Below are 14,798 nucleotides of genomic sequence, written 5' to 3' on the forward strand. Positions count from 1 at the left end.
TGGACCTTGGTAGGTTACGCTCCATTCAACAAAAGTATATGGCACTAACAACATAAAAAATAATAATTTTTCAAGCGCCTAAGTTACCTAATCTAATCTAAAAAATGTGTTCAACCAGGCGGTACCTTTATATGGGGGCTATACCAAAACATGGACCTATGTTGACGATTTCTATTGAAGAAGTTTCGTGACCACAGAGAAGCTCAAATATCAAATTACAGCTAGTTCGGTTAAAAATTTTAGCTAAAATCCTCAAAATACCGAAAATCGGGATGTATCTTTATATAGGGGCTATACCAAAACGTGGACCTATATTGGTCATTTTAGAGGAGGAGTTTTTTTGGAACCTCTAATGTCAAATTTCAGCTAATTTGGTCAGAAAATAAAGCTAGAAGCCTCAAAATACTTTATATCGGGAGGTAGCGTTATATGGGGGCTATACCAAAACGTGGATTTTTTGGTATTTTTTAGATGTGAAGTTTTTTACTCATTAAAAACCTCAAATTATTAAAAACAGCAAATTCGGTCAAAAATGTAGCTAAAAGCCTCAAAATACTGGAAGGTTCCGTTAAAATGGGGCCTATACCCCCATTTTTAATGTAGAACTTTGACCTCTTGAAACTCCAAGTACCAAATTGGAGACAATTTGGGAGAAAAATATTGCTAAAAATCCTCAAGAAACCCTTAATCGGAAGATGCCATTGGGAACTATAAATGACAAATTTCAGCTAGTTCGGTCGAAAATGTAGCTAAAATCCTCAAAATATCTTACCAAATCGTGAGTGATTACAGCAGACGTTCATGACTAAATCGTCTTAGAATTTTATCCTGATCAAGAATATACTCGTATGTACTTTATTATATGGTCGCAAATGATCAGCTCGATGTGTTACAAACAAAAAACAATCCTAATATACCATCCATACTATGGTGGAGGGTATAAAAATCCACTCCACGCATAAAGTTCCGTAATTCACATATGCATAGCAGACACCCCCACCAAGAATCTCTTGATGAAAATACAATTAGCGCAACACGTAACTATGACAGCTACGCGTCCTTCAACGTAAGCTAATCTAACACATGAACGAGGATGGATGACAAAGTGCAGAGAAAAAGAAATTTTCCGCAGGAAAAAATACAAGTTTCAGTGTGCAAAAATCGACATGAACAGGATCGTTTTACAAAAAAGGAAAATATTAAAGTAATGGCTTTGGTACAGACACATCTTCCAGTAGAGAAGAGCTAGGTAATGGGGTAACTGGTATGCTTAGGTTATAGAAAGAAGATTTTTTTCCAACCTGTTGGTATCCAATACTAACGAAGACGACGAATATACCAAAGATCAAATCTCAGAAAATGTACACCGCCCTGCTCTGAGGTAATGACTGCAATAAACCGACGAAGAATAAAAGGGCGACAGGAGCCGATAGTTTACCAGCCGAGCTGTTCAAGACTGGAGGTGAATTCTACAGAACTCTGAGGCCTTAGTCCTCCCCATCGTCAGAAATAGCTATCCAGTTGACGATCATCAGCATGGATTCCGTAAGCAGCACATCATAACAACAGCGCTGCACGCCATCTTCATACATATTTGTCGAGGACTCAACTAGAGAAAGTCGTGTTATAGAACAGTGATGGTGGCGCTTGTCGACGTCGAGTAGACAACCATCCGGCCAAGTTTGAAACGTTGGATATGTGTGGACGCAAGTCCCGTAGAGTGAAACAGGGAGTTACCCAAGGTAAGTGATATCTCCGGAACTGTTTAACGTCTACCTCTCCTGTATTCCGCCCCCAAGACGACATTGAAACCGTAACATATCCACTCGATTGTACGATCTTGGTGTCAGGTACCTTCCCTAATGTCATTTGTGAAAGGCCGAACTCCTATTTGACCGATCTTACCACCTTCTTCTACGCGAGGAATATGCAAATATCCGCCATTAAATCTACGGCCACTGTGTTCACCAGAGCGAGAAAGAGGGAGAGTTGAATGTCATAGTCGATGATAGCAGAATTTCGACCATAAATTACCTCAAAAATCTAGGTGTCACATTCGACAGCATGTTCACGTCGTCCGCGCATGCCAAAGCTATCTGCGACAAGCTGAAATGTAGGAACTAGGTCCTGAAGTCCCTAGCTCCCTAACTTGTCAGAATGCCGCCCTGAGAACAGCAACTGGCTGCCTCCTCTTGACTCTCGTGGGCCATCTACATGAAGAGGCAAAGATTCTTCCAGTACAGCAACACAATCACATGCTTTCGTTGCAGTACCTGCTTGGGTGTTGACGTGAGAACCATCCCAATCACCATATGGTGGATAGGCCCCACCGTCACGGAGAATCTTCATGATCTAGAAGAAGAGGTCCAGCGATACAAGAGAGAACCCCTATATCAACAAGCATATAAAGTAAGTTTCAATAGCATTCATACCAGATGCCATAAGCAACTATCGTTTGAATGCTATCCTCGGAGCATATCCCCCATCTATCGCAGCTGAGGAGCGTCAGCTGCCATGACAAACCAGAGTAGTTTTGGTCCAACTATGCTCGGGATGGTGCAGTCGTCTAAACTACTATAGGGCAAGGATCGATGACACTGTGCAAAACATCTTCCTCCTCATTTGTTAAAGACGAAGAAAAGGAATATTCTTGGCCAACAGGTGCCACTTTGGACTAAGTGCGAGGGCTGCACGATAATTTTCAGACCTAGAAAACACATCGTGTTGCCAGCCGCCATTTAATATTTCCATTGAAAAGTTTGACATTTTTAGCATAAACGTATTCAGGACAGTTTGATATACGATCCTGTGATGTGGGGTTTGCAGTGACTTGAAAAAAAACATTGCAAAAAATGGAATGGAACGGAAATTTTCACGAAGCAAATGGTCGGCTATACGGCTTGAGGAACGTAGGACGGTTAATTTTGAGTGAAACACAACAATTTGTTTGCAGTCTCCTCAGAAATTTGAAAAACGAACAAGAGAAGACGAGCTCTCACACATCGATTTAATCCAGCGTCTTTTTGACCGGACAAATCGTGGAATTGCCCTGACTTGATTCCCACAAATCAAGAACAAAAGACGTTATCAACGATTTTCGTCGCCAGAAGATACTGTTGAAGTGTTCAAAAACCATGTTTTGGAAGTGTCTTAATCGAAGTGGAAAAAGTGCTTCAAAAATTGGTTTGAGCGCATGAAAAAGTGTGTAAATCATGCTGGACACTACTTAAGAAAATAAAAAAAGATATTTTTGATGATAAATATTCGGGTTTTCATGGTTAGGTCAGAAAGTTATCGTGCAGCCTTCGTAAACAGATTAGAAATGCCTATTAGGACTTGTTTTCATTTGTACAACTTACCTGCAAAATTATTTGGATTAACGGGATTAATTTTTGGACCAAATTTCGCAACACTTTTATAGTCCAGCTCAGCAAAAGTATCCAATATATCATCGTTATTGCTCAACAGAGCTGCCTGTTGAAATTTCTTTTCCCACTCTAAACGTTCCAAGGCATCCATGTTTGACATGTTGTAGGCTTCAGTAGTTAAGAGAGCCAAAGCGGAATCTGTGGTAGTGGCATGAGGTGACTTCGTCAATGCCGCTTTCAATTCCGAATTGCGTTCCAATGTTTCCAACATATTTTCCAAACTACTTGGATTATCCAATGGATGTACGTCCTCCTCTTCACTAAGGGAACGTTGCGGATTCTCTTGAGCATTTAAAACGCAAATCATTTCCTCTTTAGACGAATCTTCTGAGGTGGCGGTGGTGTTACAAACTCGAGCCGAAGTCTGATTACTTGATTTATATTCGGTTTGATTTGTGGGTGTTCCTCCGGTGGAAGTTTTGTGTTCACCACTATTTACATCGCTATCGATAATCCAGCTAAATTTAATGGGTTTGGGTTTGGTGGGAAAGGGCTGAGTTGTTGTATTTGTTGGCAGCTCTGTCGTTACATTATGGGTTATATTTGCATGGGTTGTACTGCCATGTGTTGTTTCATCTGGAATTTCTTCTCCATCGATAATCCATTCGAATTGTAGCTTACGTTCTTTATCATCATCATCCTCCAGGCCTGTAGTAGTGGAGCTCAAAGAAGTTGTACTGCCACGTGTTGTTTCATCTGGAATTTCTTCTCCGTCAATAATCCAATCGAATTGTAGCTTACGTTCTGGGCCATTATCGTCATCCAGACCTGTAGTAGTGGAGCTCCAAGAAGTTGAACTCCCTCGTGTTGTTTCATCTGGAATTTCTTCTCCATCAATAATCCAATCGAATTGTAGCTTACGTTCTTTATCATCATCCAGAGCTGTAGTAGTGGAGCTCGAAGTTGTTTTTGTGGTCTCCTCTGTTGAAGGCGCACCGTTGTTTGTGCTAATTGAGAGTTCTTCAATTTGTGTAGTTGAACTTGAAGTGAAATCCAAGGACGCACTTGTTGTTGATGTTACTACTTCCGTGGTGAAGGGCACCATTGCAGTTGTAGTCACCACCGTCGCCCGAGCATCTTCAAAATGGTCATCAGTGATAATAAAATTTTCCGAACTATCCTGAAAATCCAATATCCAGCTGATTTGTTCATGTTTTTCTGTTCTTGTGATTGTACTGGGAGTATTAGTTGCGTCTTGGGTTGTTGGAACATTAGTTTTCTCACTCAATTGGCCTTCATCAGCACGTGTAATATTTCCAGGAGCGTTTGTAGAAGTATTCCAACTATCAGTCGAACTACTAGTAATTTCCGAGGTTTCAACATTGTCACTAGTCACAGTGGTACTGGCACTTGTTGAAGTAAAGCGAACGGGATGAGCTGTAACTAACTCTGGCAATAACGGAAATCCTCCATCCTCTTGTGATTCACTATCGAAGCCATCAATAATCCAACTAATTTGTACGGGCTCGAATTTGGTCATTTTATGTGTGGTACTTTCCTCTGAAACAGCTGTAGTGGAGCTTGTGGTTAAATCTCCAACTACACTTGTTTCCGTTGAAGATGGAACGGTCAGTGTTGATGTGACAGCCACAGCATTGGTTGTCTCCGTAGTTTCCTCTTTGGATTCATGACTATCCGAAGATACTTGCATCAACTGTTCACTGTCCTTAAAAATAGCTTTCATTTTTTCCATTTTCTCATTTATCTCCTTGGCCAGGTTGTACATTTTCATAAATGCCACCATGCAATCATTACTGCCCACCGACTCTTTTTTACAACGCTTATATTCCGTCTCCAGTTTGCTGATGGCCAGTTTTGTTCGTTTATTTCGTACCTTGGCATAGAGACTCTTTAAATCAAGTGATTCCTGTTGTACCTTTATAGGATCCAAACTATATAGTTCGGGTGGAACTTTAATTTCCTCCAGACTGGCATCGTGTAAACTGTCCTCGTAATCACTAGTTACATCCAGTTCCATGTCATTAATTTCAGCAGGAAAAGTCATTGGACTTGGTATTCCATCCCTGCCACCAACTTCAGCGTCGCTAACATCATCTTCGCGTTTATGTCTTCGGAAATGCAGACGTTTATGCTGTATGCGTAATTTTGAATATCTAGCTGAACCACCCAACAATTGAACATTTTCTAATGGTTCAAACTTCCGATAGGGCATATCTTTCGTATTCATATCCTCAATCACTCCTGATGTCAGCTTGATGTCTGCACTTGACGGATTTTTACTAAGTTCATGTTTCATATTCAATGCCATTATTTCCTTTAGTTTATCTGAAGATAAAAAGCGAAAGGGAAGGGAATTATTATGTCTCGAGACGAAAGGCGCCAATTCAAGTCTACTTACCCATTCGGTCCAATACAATTCCATGATAGACAATCGATGTTAGTAAAATCAAAAGAACAATAACGGATAATGCAAATACTTTGGTCATCATCATGCGGTTCCATTTTCGATGAGGTCGAGGTTTTGGTGTTTCTGTCTCTAAAGAAAAAGAGAGCACAAAATACAATTTTATAAAAGAAAGTTCAGTTCAGATTTCTATACAGTCTTGAACTGCACTCCATTAAAAATTTCCTTCGTGTGGATAACCACAAAAATATTCGAATCTTCCTCGGACTTGTGGTAAGTCGGAGGTTAAAACATCTGGTATCCAGTTTCACCTCGTTGAATGAAGACTTGTTGCAATTCAGATAAAAGCTAAATTCCTCAACATCATTATTATCTGTTCTCATACCCTCACAATAATGAGCAGACCAAAAATATATTTTACGAGCGCTTTGATGAAACATATCCCAGCAAAATGTTCGATGCCAAAGATGCCATTCAATCATGGGTGCAAGTGATCTGGCATGCCATCTTTTTAGCATCTTCATCGATGAATTTTATATGAGCGTGGACCCCAAAAGATGCTACTCATTTTTGTATCCAAAGCATGTCATTTACACCAATGCTTTGACATGTCATTTTCACCAATGCTTTGGCATGTCATTTCCACCAATGCTTTGGCATGTAATTTTAACCAACACTTTGCAATGACATTATCATTACGACGAGAATTTTACAAACGTTGGCTGTGATTTCGAGTCTCCGACAACATCAAGCCTATTGTAAATAATTAATCTTATATATTTAGAAATTGTGTATAAATAAAAACACAAAATTCATCTCTATTGGATCGATGGAATGTGTTCAAATGCTGTTAAAAAGATCGGATCTTTCACGACTTCCTTTGCATGGGTTCAAATTAGAGGTGGGCGATTGTCGTGTTCGTGTTAGTTAAGAGTACAAAATTTTAGCATCTCACCAATTAAGAACTCAAATTGATCACGTTGAGACAGATTCGAAGAATTCATAAACCGTACTAGATGAAGAATCGATCCAATAAGCAAACATCTACGCGAATCACTGCGACTAAGGTGCGTATCCGATTAAACGTGCCAAATAAAGTACGAACATATCCAACACGTAATTTGGATGTAGGAAAGCTGCAGCATATTCCACCCCACTTGCTTAATAAAAGCACTTTGCGTTGCAATAACTTGTCAGCGAAGTGGCAGATTATTGCCCACTCCATGCAAACAGCCGCAACATCCATACTTGGATACCAGAAACCTCCACCAAGGACGCTCATGGTACGACCAAGAGTGTCGTGCTGCTACCGAAGAGAAGAATGTTTAATATTCAGTAGCAACATAGTGCACGTAAGAAGTATCGGGAGAAAAGGCTATTTAATAAACCGATTGAAGAACAATAAGGCCGCAAGGGCCGATGGTTTACCAGTCGAGCTGTTCAAGACTGGAGGCGACACGCAGATGACTAAGTAACCTTCGACAGCCCTATACCTTCAAAGGTATTTCAAGCAAAACTCATTCGGCTTTGTAAGGTGACATTAATACGGCGTTTATATTATAGTTTTTTGCAGGGTTAACCTTCTTTATGAAGATTTATTTGAAGTATATACAATGGAAATGACATTTGAAACCCAGACCCACTGGGTTAACCTTGTTATATATAAACGGCCTATTACAGATCCCAGAACCTTAGATAAAATAGGAAAGAAACTCTCCCAACAGTTTAGTACAAAAACTTTTCAGACAATAGTTGAAGAGCAAAAAACTGCAAAACCAACGAAGAATGAACAGAGCTCCACACTTTCAACACATCAAGAACCACGCAAAGAGGACAGTTCCGAGAAAACATTGGCAAAAGGCGACACACTTGGAACCACTGCATAGCCTGGGATACCAATAAAGGTTGCGGCAATCCCTTCAAACCATCATCAATTTATTGATGCATTTGTCAACGTGGTGAGTCAATTCAAACATAAGCAGCGGGGTCAAAATGGACATAAGTTCCTAGCTTCGAAATATTAGCTACGATAACCCAAAAGTTTGTAAAAACTTTTACAAAATGCTGTTCGATAACAAACTTGTAAAGTAAAAGAGAGCGAATTTGGAGAAAATTGTGAGAGAATTTTGGAGAGTTTTGCAGACTTTTGTTACTGAGAACTTACAAGTTTTTGCAAGCAAAATTTTTCTTGTAAGAATTTGCAAGTTTGATCAGCTGATTTAAATTCGAATGTTTTATGGCGGACTTTGCAATTCTTGACAAAAACATAAACAAACATTTGGTTATTTAAATAATTACAAGATAAAGAAGAGAAGAAATAACTAAATAAATTATGGAAAATGACTTATTTTGTAAAATAACTTATTTTGTAGTTTGTGATGATTGTTTTATTTCTAAGGTATCAAATTTCATAAAGAATTGCGCACAATCATTAATCAAACCTATTCTACTCATATTTAATAAATCCCTGATAGAAGGTGTTTTTGCAGATAAGTGGAAAGTTTCTTATATAAGTCCTATATATAAATCAGGCAAACGTAATGATGTTGCAAACTATAGATCAATTTCAAAATTAACAACGATTTCAAAGATTTTTGAGCATGCGATTTACGATATTCTATATTTCACCAGTAAATCACATATTATTCCTCAGCAACATGGTTTTAGGAAACATAAGTCTACTATATCGAATCTTGCAATTTTTTCTGACTATTGCTTATCTGCAATGGAGGAAGGTTTTCAAGTTGACACAATTTATACTGATTTCTCCAAGGCTTTCGACAAAATATCTCATAGCCTGTTATTGAGAAAATTGCTTTTACTGGGCATTCACTCATCTATTCTTAAATGGTTCGCGTCTTATCTAGAGAATAGAGTATGCATTGTTCGAGTTGACAATTGCGAATCTCTGCCGTATATTCAGGTATCGGGTGTTCCACAGGGTAGTATCTTAGGTCCTTTACTGTTTACTCTTTTCGTTAATGATATATTTCGCTGTTTTAAAAATTCAGAGTTTTTGCTTTATGCAGATGACTTAAAAATCTTTTCCAAAATACGATGTTTTTCTGATATTTTGTTATTGCAGGAAGATCTTGATTGTTTTAATGATTGGTGCCTGATAAATAATTTAAAGGTTAACATAAATAAGTGCTTTAATGTAACATATTCAAGGTTAAGAAGTCCTTTCAACTTTCCGTATTTTTTGGGAAATTCAACTTTAAAAAAGGTAAATGAAGCTATGGATTTGGGTATATTATTTGATTCCAAGTTTACTTTTAAGCCGCATTTGGATCAGTTGATACCGACGCTTGCATTTATTAAGCGCAATTCTAAAGATTTTTCAGATCCTTATACGTTAAAAACGCTATACTCCTCATTTGTTTTGTCCAAACTTGAATATGGTTCATTGATCTGGCATCCTTGTACAAACTTTCAAATTGATCGAATTGAAAGAATACAAAGGCGTTTTGTTCGTTATGCTTTACCACATTTGAATGTTATGATCCCGCGACCTTCCTATGATTCTTATTGTGCACATTTAGGTATGATTTCGCTTGAAAAGCGCCGAAAAATTAATTCTATGATGTTTGTATATGATTTAATTAATGGAAATATTGATTGTCCTTATCTTCTGAGTAAAATCCCATTTGGTATACCTCCCAGAATATCTCTCCGGCATAGGAACTTGTTCTATACGGGTGTACATCATAGAAATTACATAAATAATGGCCCATTGAATAGGGCATTAAATTATTTAAACTGTATTCCTAATGGTTATTTATTGGAATTTAGTACATCAAAAAGGAATTTTAAACAATTTTTAATTGGAAATGTGAAGTTTTTCGCAAATTGTTGTTCGATAACATTCTGCAAATTCTTAGCTTCGAGAGAGTAAAATAAGTGGAGAGAAGTTACTGAGAACTTGCTGAGTACTTGCAAGTACTTTTTACTTGCGAAGTTATCGTACAGACCTATTGCCACCCTCAAAGATATTGTCAGCACTATAATACCTCCATGGGAAAACGGCAAACTTAAGCTGGTAAGAAAAGATCAAATTCCTCCACAAACTAAGGCATCAGTATCTGTCAGAGGTTGGGGAAACACGTTCGAGACGGAACGCATGCGTGGAAATGAAGAGATAGAATGTCTTAAACAGGATTGAGCAGGATGACAGATACTCTCCTTGTGGTCGAAATTGAGCATCTTTCCATGGTCAGTCTGACAAAGACTAAGAGCATGGCCTTCAACATTAAAACGCTGTCCGTTTCAAAGAGCTAAAGGCGAGGATCGGCGTGAAGGAGGAAGCCAGTATAAACAGCGAGGAGGTTTGGACAAAATATCACGACACCCAAAATGTGGTTCGAATCGGTTGATCCGTTCGAGAGTTATCGTGCACACCAGCCAGCCAGACAGACGGACAGATAGATGAACGGACATGGCTAAATCGACTTCAAATTGTCGGAAACTAATTTCGACCAAACATACTTGGGGTCTAAACCCGTTGTTTCGACGAGGCACATTTTTGGTCGTATCAAAGTGTATATACCCTTTCTAGCCTAAAGGCCTGGGTACATAAGCCGCTCGGCTTTCTTTCTTAATTTATTTCTGGTAAAAGACCAAAGACCAAGTTCGACCTAATTGAAATGTGGTTCTGACATTTCTTTATTCCTTTACCAGAAATGAATTAAGTAAGAAAGCCGAGCGGCTTATGTGTCGAGGCCTTTAAGGCTATATAAGGGTATAAAGAAGCAAAACGATTTGAAAGCAGGCCTTAAACTGCACTCTTCAAAAATTTTGTGTCTGAAGTACTCGAATGAGTGGACCTATATAGTCCATATTCGAACCTGATCTATGTACCGTAAAGATATTACGATACGAAAAGTATGGATCAAATCGGTTACTCCCTTCAAGAATTACGTGCGCACACATTTTTCCGAACATTTTTAAATTTTTGTGGGGGAGGTACCTGAAGGAGTGAAACGATATGGTCTAGCATCGAAATTAAACTAAGTTTGGACAAAGTATTATGAACGCCAGCCAAATTTTAGACCGAATCGGATGATCTGTCGAGAGTTGTCGTGCTCTCCAACCACTACACATGGTGCCATAGGGGTTTTTCAAACTTTCGGACTATTTTCTCAGGAAGTATGAACTTGCCCCTTATAAAACTTTTACCGTCGTAATGGTACAAGTTGTTGCAAGAAAAATTAAAGCGATTCGAGAGCAGAGGCTCAATTCTGTTTTTATAAAAATGTGAAATGAAAAAAATTATAAAGGAAATAAATTTCAAATGAAAAATATTATAAAGAAAATATTTTTCATTTTAAATTTTCATAGAACGAGAATCCAGCCCCAGGTCCTAAACTGAACTTTTCCGAAAAAAATGTGAAATGAAAAAAATTATAAAGGAAATAAATTTCAAATGAAAAATATTATAAAGAAAATATTTTTCATTTTAAATTTTCATAGAACGAGAATCCAGCCCCAGGTCCTAAACTGAACTTTTCCGAAATTTTTTGAGCGAGTTACCCGAAGGATGGGACCGATAGAATCCATATTAAGGCCTGAGTACATAAGCTGCCTTACCTGCTTACCTTGCTTGCTTCTGATAAAAGAATAAAAAAGAAAATGGCAACCCAGTTCGAAATTTTCTCTGCCTTCTTCATTCTTTTATTTTTATTATGTCAGAAATGAAGCATGAAAGCAAGGCAATCAGGCAAGACAGCTTATGTACGCAGGCCTTTAGAATCTCATCTATGTCTGGTAAAAATTTCACGATGTGCAAAGTATAGACCAAATCGGTTACTCGCTTCAAAAGTTATCGTGCACACCACTTTTAAGATAATTTTCGAACTTTTGTGGGGGTGTTATCTGAAGCAGTAGACAGATGTGGCTCATCTTCGAACTAAAACTAAGTTTGGACAAAATATTACGAAAGTCAAATTTTGGACCGAATCGGTTAATGCGTTCGAGAGCTATCGTGCGCACCAGACAGCCAAACAGACAGACGGGCGGACATGGCTAAACATACTTGTGGTCTAAAACCATTATTTTGATGAGGTACATTTTGCACGTATGAAAGTGTATATACCCTCTTTTGCATAAATGCTGAGAGTATAAAAAATCCATTTAAAAAATGGGGCTTATTTCTATTTTAACTAGAACTGTCGGATTAATCTGAAATTTTTACCGTAGGTAGATCTCGATGTCCTGATTAAGAAAATGTAAAATTTTGCCGACGGTCATAATATGTTACCCGGTTATTTGAACCGAAAGTTCGCATAAAAAAGGATATATAACTGGTTTTTCTGTTATCAAATGAAAGCTTAAAAACACTTTTTTAATGATATATTTTTTTTAGATGCCAAGACCTGTTTGGGAGTTTAAAAAACTCGCAAACATTATTACTGTATTCTTTGCTTAAAAATTCTGGTTAATCACAAACTTACAATTTTAAGAAAATTTTGCTCCTGTCCATGGGAGAAAGTCTTAAATGCCCGGCCAAAGGCAGGCCACTTAAGAAAACGTAAAATTTTGAGAAAAATTTTGTCCGCGTACCTAAAATTTGCTCCAGAGTCGTAAACGATACCCATATCTGTCCAGAAAAACCGATGGTATATCCATTTTTACCCGGATTTTCGGTTCAAATAACCGGACCGCCAGCAAAATTTATGAATGTTCCAAAAATGGTGAACTGTCAAAGTCCAAAATTCGATTTTAACTAAAAAAATTACAGTTTTTTCGCCACAAATCCGTCAAATATATTTTTAAAAAAATCTCTTGATTAAGGACAAGCTTTTTATGTGTATCATAATCCCCCAAAAACATATGATACGAGGGCAGTTCGGAAACTTCTTAGCCTAGCACAAAAAGCGCGGTATAAACAGAAAAAAGTTACGTGTTTTGGAAACTTCCATCTCTGTTATGAACACATGTTAAATTTTGTTTCGATCTGGCAACTCCTTCATATAGAAACAGGTGTTCAAAAAAGACGCATCCGCAATTTTTTTACAATGGAAAAATTAGAAATGCGTGCTGTCATTAAATATTTTCATAAAAAAAGGTTTATCGGGACAAGAAATTCATAATGATATGGTGAATGTGTTAGGTGAAAGTGCTCCTTCATATGCAACAGCAAAAAATTGGGTTGCTGAATTTAAACGTGGTCGTACAAGCATTGAAGATGAACCACGTAGTGGACGTCCAAAAACAGCAACAACAACAGAAATTGTAGCCAAAGTGCATGATATGGTATTAAATGATCGACGAATAAAGGTGCGTGAAATTGCTAATATCATGGGCATCTAAAATGATCGAGTCCATTTAATTTTGCATGAAGAACTACAGATGAAAAAGCTTTCTGGAAGCTGTGTGCCGCATTTGTCAACAGCCGATCAAAAACGCATAAGAATGAATATTTCTCAAGCTTGTTTGGATCGTTTTAAGCGAAATAAAATGGATTTTAAGCGTCGTTTCATAACTGTTGATGAGACATGGATCCACCACTATACTCCAGAGACAAAAGAACAATCCAAACAATGGACTGAAGCTGGAGGAAGTGCCCCAAAGAAGGCAAAAACAATTCAATCGGCTGGTAAGGTTATGGCAACGGTTTTTTGGGACTTCAAAGGTATTTTATTGATTGACTAACTGCAAAAGGGTAAAACAATAAATTCAGAGCACTATTGCAACCTTTTGGATCAATTAAATGTACAAATTCGAGAAAAACGTCCTGGCTTACAACACAAAAAAAAATAATTTTTCATCAAGACAACGCACCAGCGCACAAGAGTGTTTTAACAATGGCTAAAATCAACTAATTAACGTACGAGTTGCTTGACCGCCCACCTTATTCTCCTGATTTAGCTCCCAGTGACTTTTACTTGTTCCCAAATCTAAAAAATTCCTTGCTGGCAAGCATTTTACCTCAAATGAAGATGAAATTGCAGTTGTAAACCACTATTTTGAAGACCTTGAGGAAAACTATTTTAATCAAGGGATAGAATTGCTAGAAAAGCGTTGGACTAAGTGTATTGAAGTTTCAGGAGATTATATTGAAAAATAAAAATATTTTTGAAAAACTAACTATTCTCTTTCATTGATAGGCTAAGAAGTTTCCGAACCGCCCTCGTACATACAAATCACAATGAATTTTTCTATTCTAATGCCAATATCTCCGCCTGTTGCACATTTAGATGACTAAAACTTTCACTAATAATATATTTAGTAGAGTAGTTTTGCACAAAAACAAAGTGTGACCTCTTGGGATAAATATTTGCTGAACAATATATTAAAAATTACATTTCGCGTATGTCCCTGGCACCAGGATGCAAGTTCCACTTATCATAGTTTTTACCCCGAATAGAAGCGAGTTCCAAAGTATACATACCATAAGTAAAGATTTTCTCTGGCGTCACCAAAGGTATATCATGAAATTAATATCTTAATAGTGATGAAGATTTCCCATTTGCTTTGGATAATTCCATGAAATAATCTACTTTTTAAAAGGTATGTATACTTTTCGGGTTAACTTTATATTAAATATAATATCCTTGGCTAAAATTCAGTGTTCTGTTTTCTTGAAAATAAAGCTGTAATTAACTTTCAGTATATGAGAAGATACAAAAATCCTTTGAAGTGTTTAGTTAATTTGTAGTTTCTTTTTTAATTAAAACAAATTCACCAAGTTTCCATTTTTACTTATAAAATTTCAATTTTTATTTTTTTTGTCAATACCATTCCACATAGCTTTGAATTCTTTAACACTAAAATTAGTGTGTGTCATTTATGAGCTTTTATAAGTTTTTATGTTTAATTTTTACTAAAGCACATTTGTTATTATTAAAATATTTTTTTATTCATCAATTCTTCATCTTTTTTAAGATACATTTGTTTATAATAAAAAAATAATTGTGGGATTTTTTTTAATATTATTTCTGTCACATTAAATTCACTGATCACTTTGAATATTTACCATCATTTAATATCTTGAGCTTAATAGTCAT

The 14,798-nt window shown here is 37.2% G+C and overlaps 1 protein-coding gene across 1 annotated transcript in view; it reads right to left on the reverse strand.

The window, feature by feature from the left end:
* Nucleotides 1-14,798, reverse strand: part of ndl (serine protease nudel) — a 48,699-nt gene extending 33,901 nt beyond the window's left edge. The window contains exons 1-3 of the mRNA XM_073985268.1: nt 14,768-14,798; nt 5,788-5,925; nt 3,360-5,714 (exon numbers count right to left, since the gene is read on the reverse strand). Coding sequence (XP_073841369.1) covers nt 3,360-5,714; nt 5,788-5,925; nt 14,768-14,798 — 2,524 coding nt within the window. The remainder of the gene's footprint in view (nt 1-3,359; nt 5,715-5,787; nt 5,926-14,767) is intronic.

This window comes from Musca autumnalis, unplaced genomic scaffold, assembly GCF_047663935.1.
Source record: "Musca autumnalis isolate F117 unplaced genomic scaffold, ASM4766393v1 scaffold_4, whole genome shotgun sequence".
NCBI lineage: Eukaryota > Metazoa > Arthropoda > Insecta > Diptera > Muscidae > Musca > Musca autumnalis.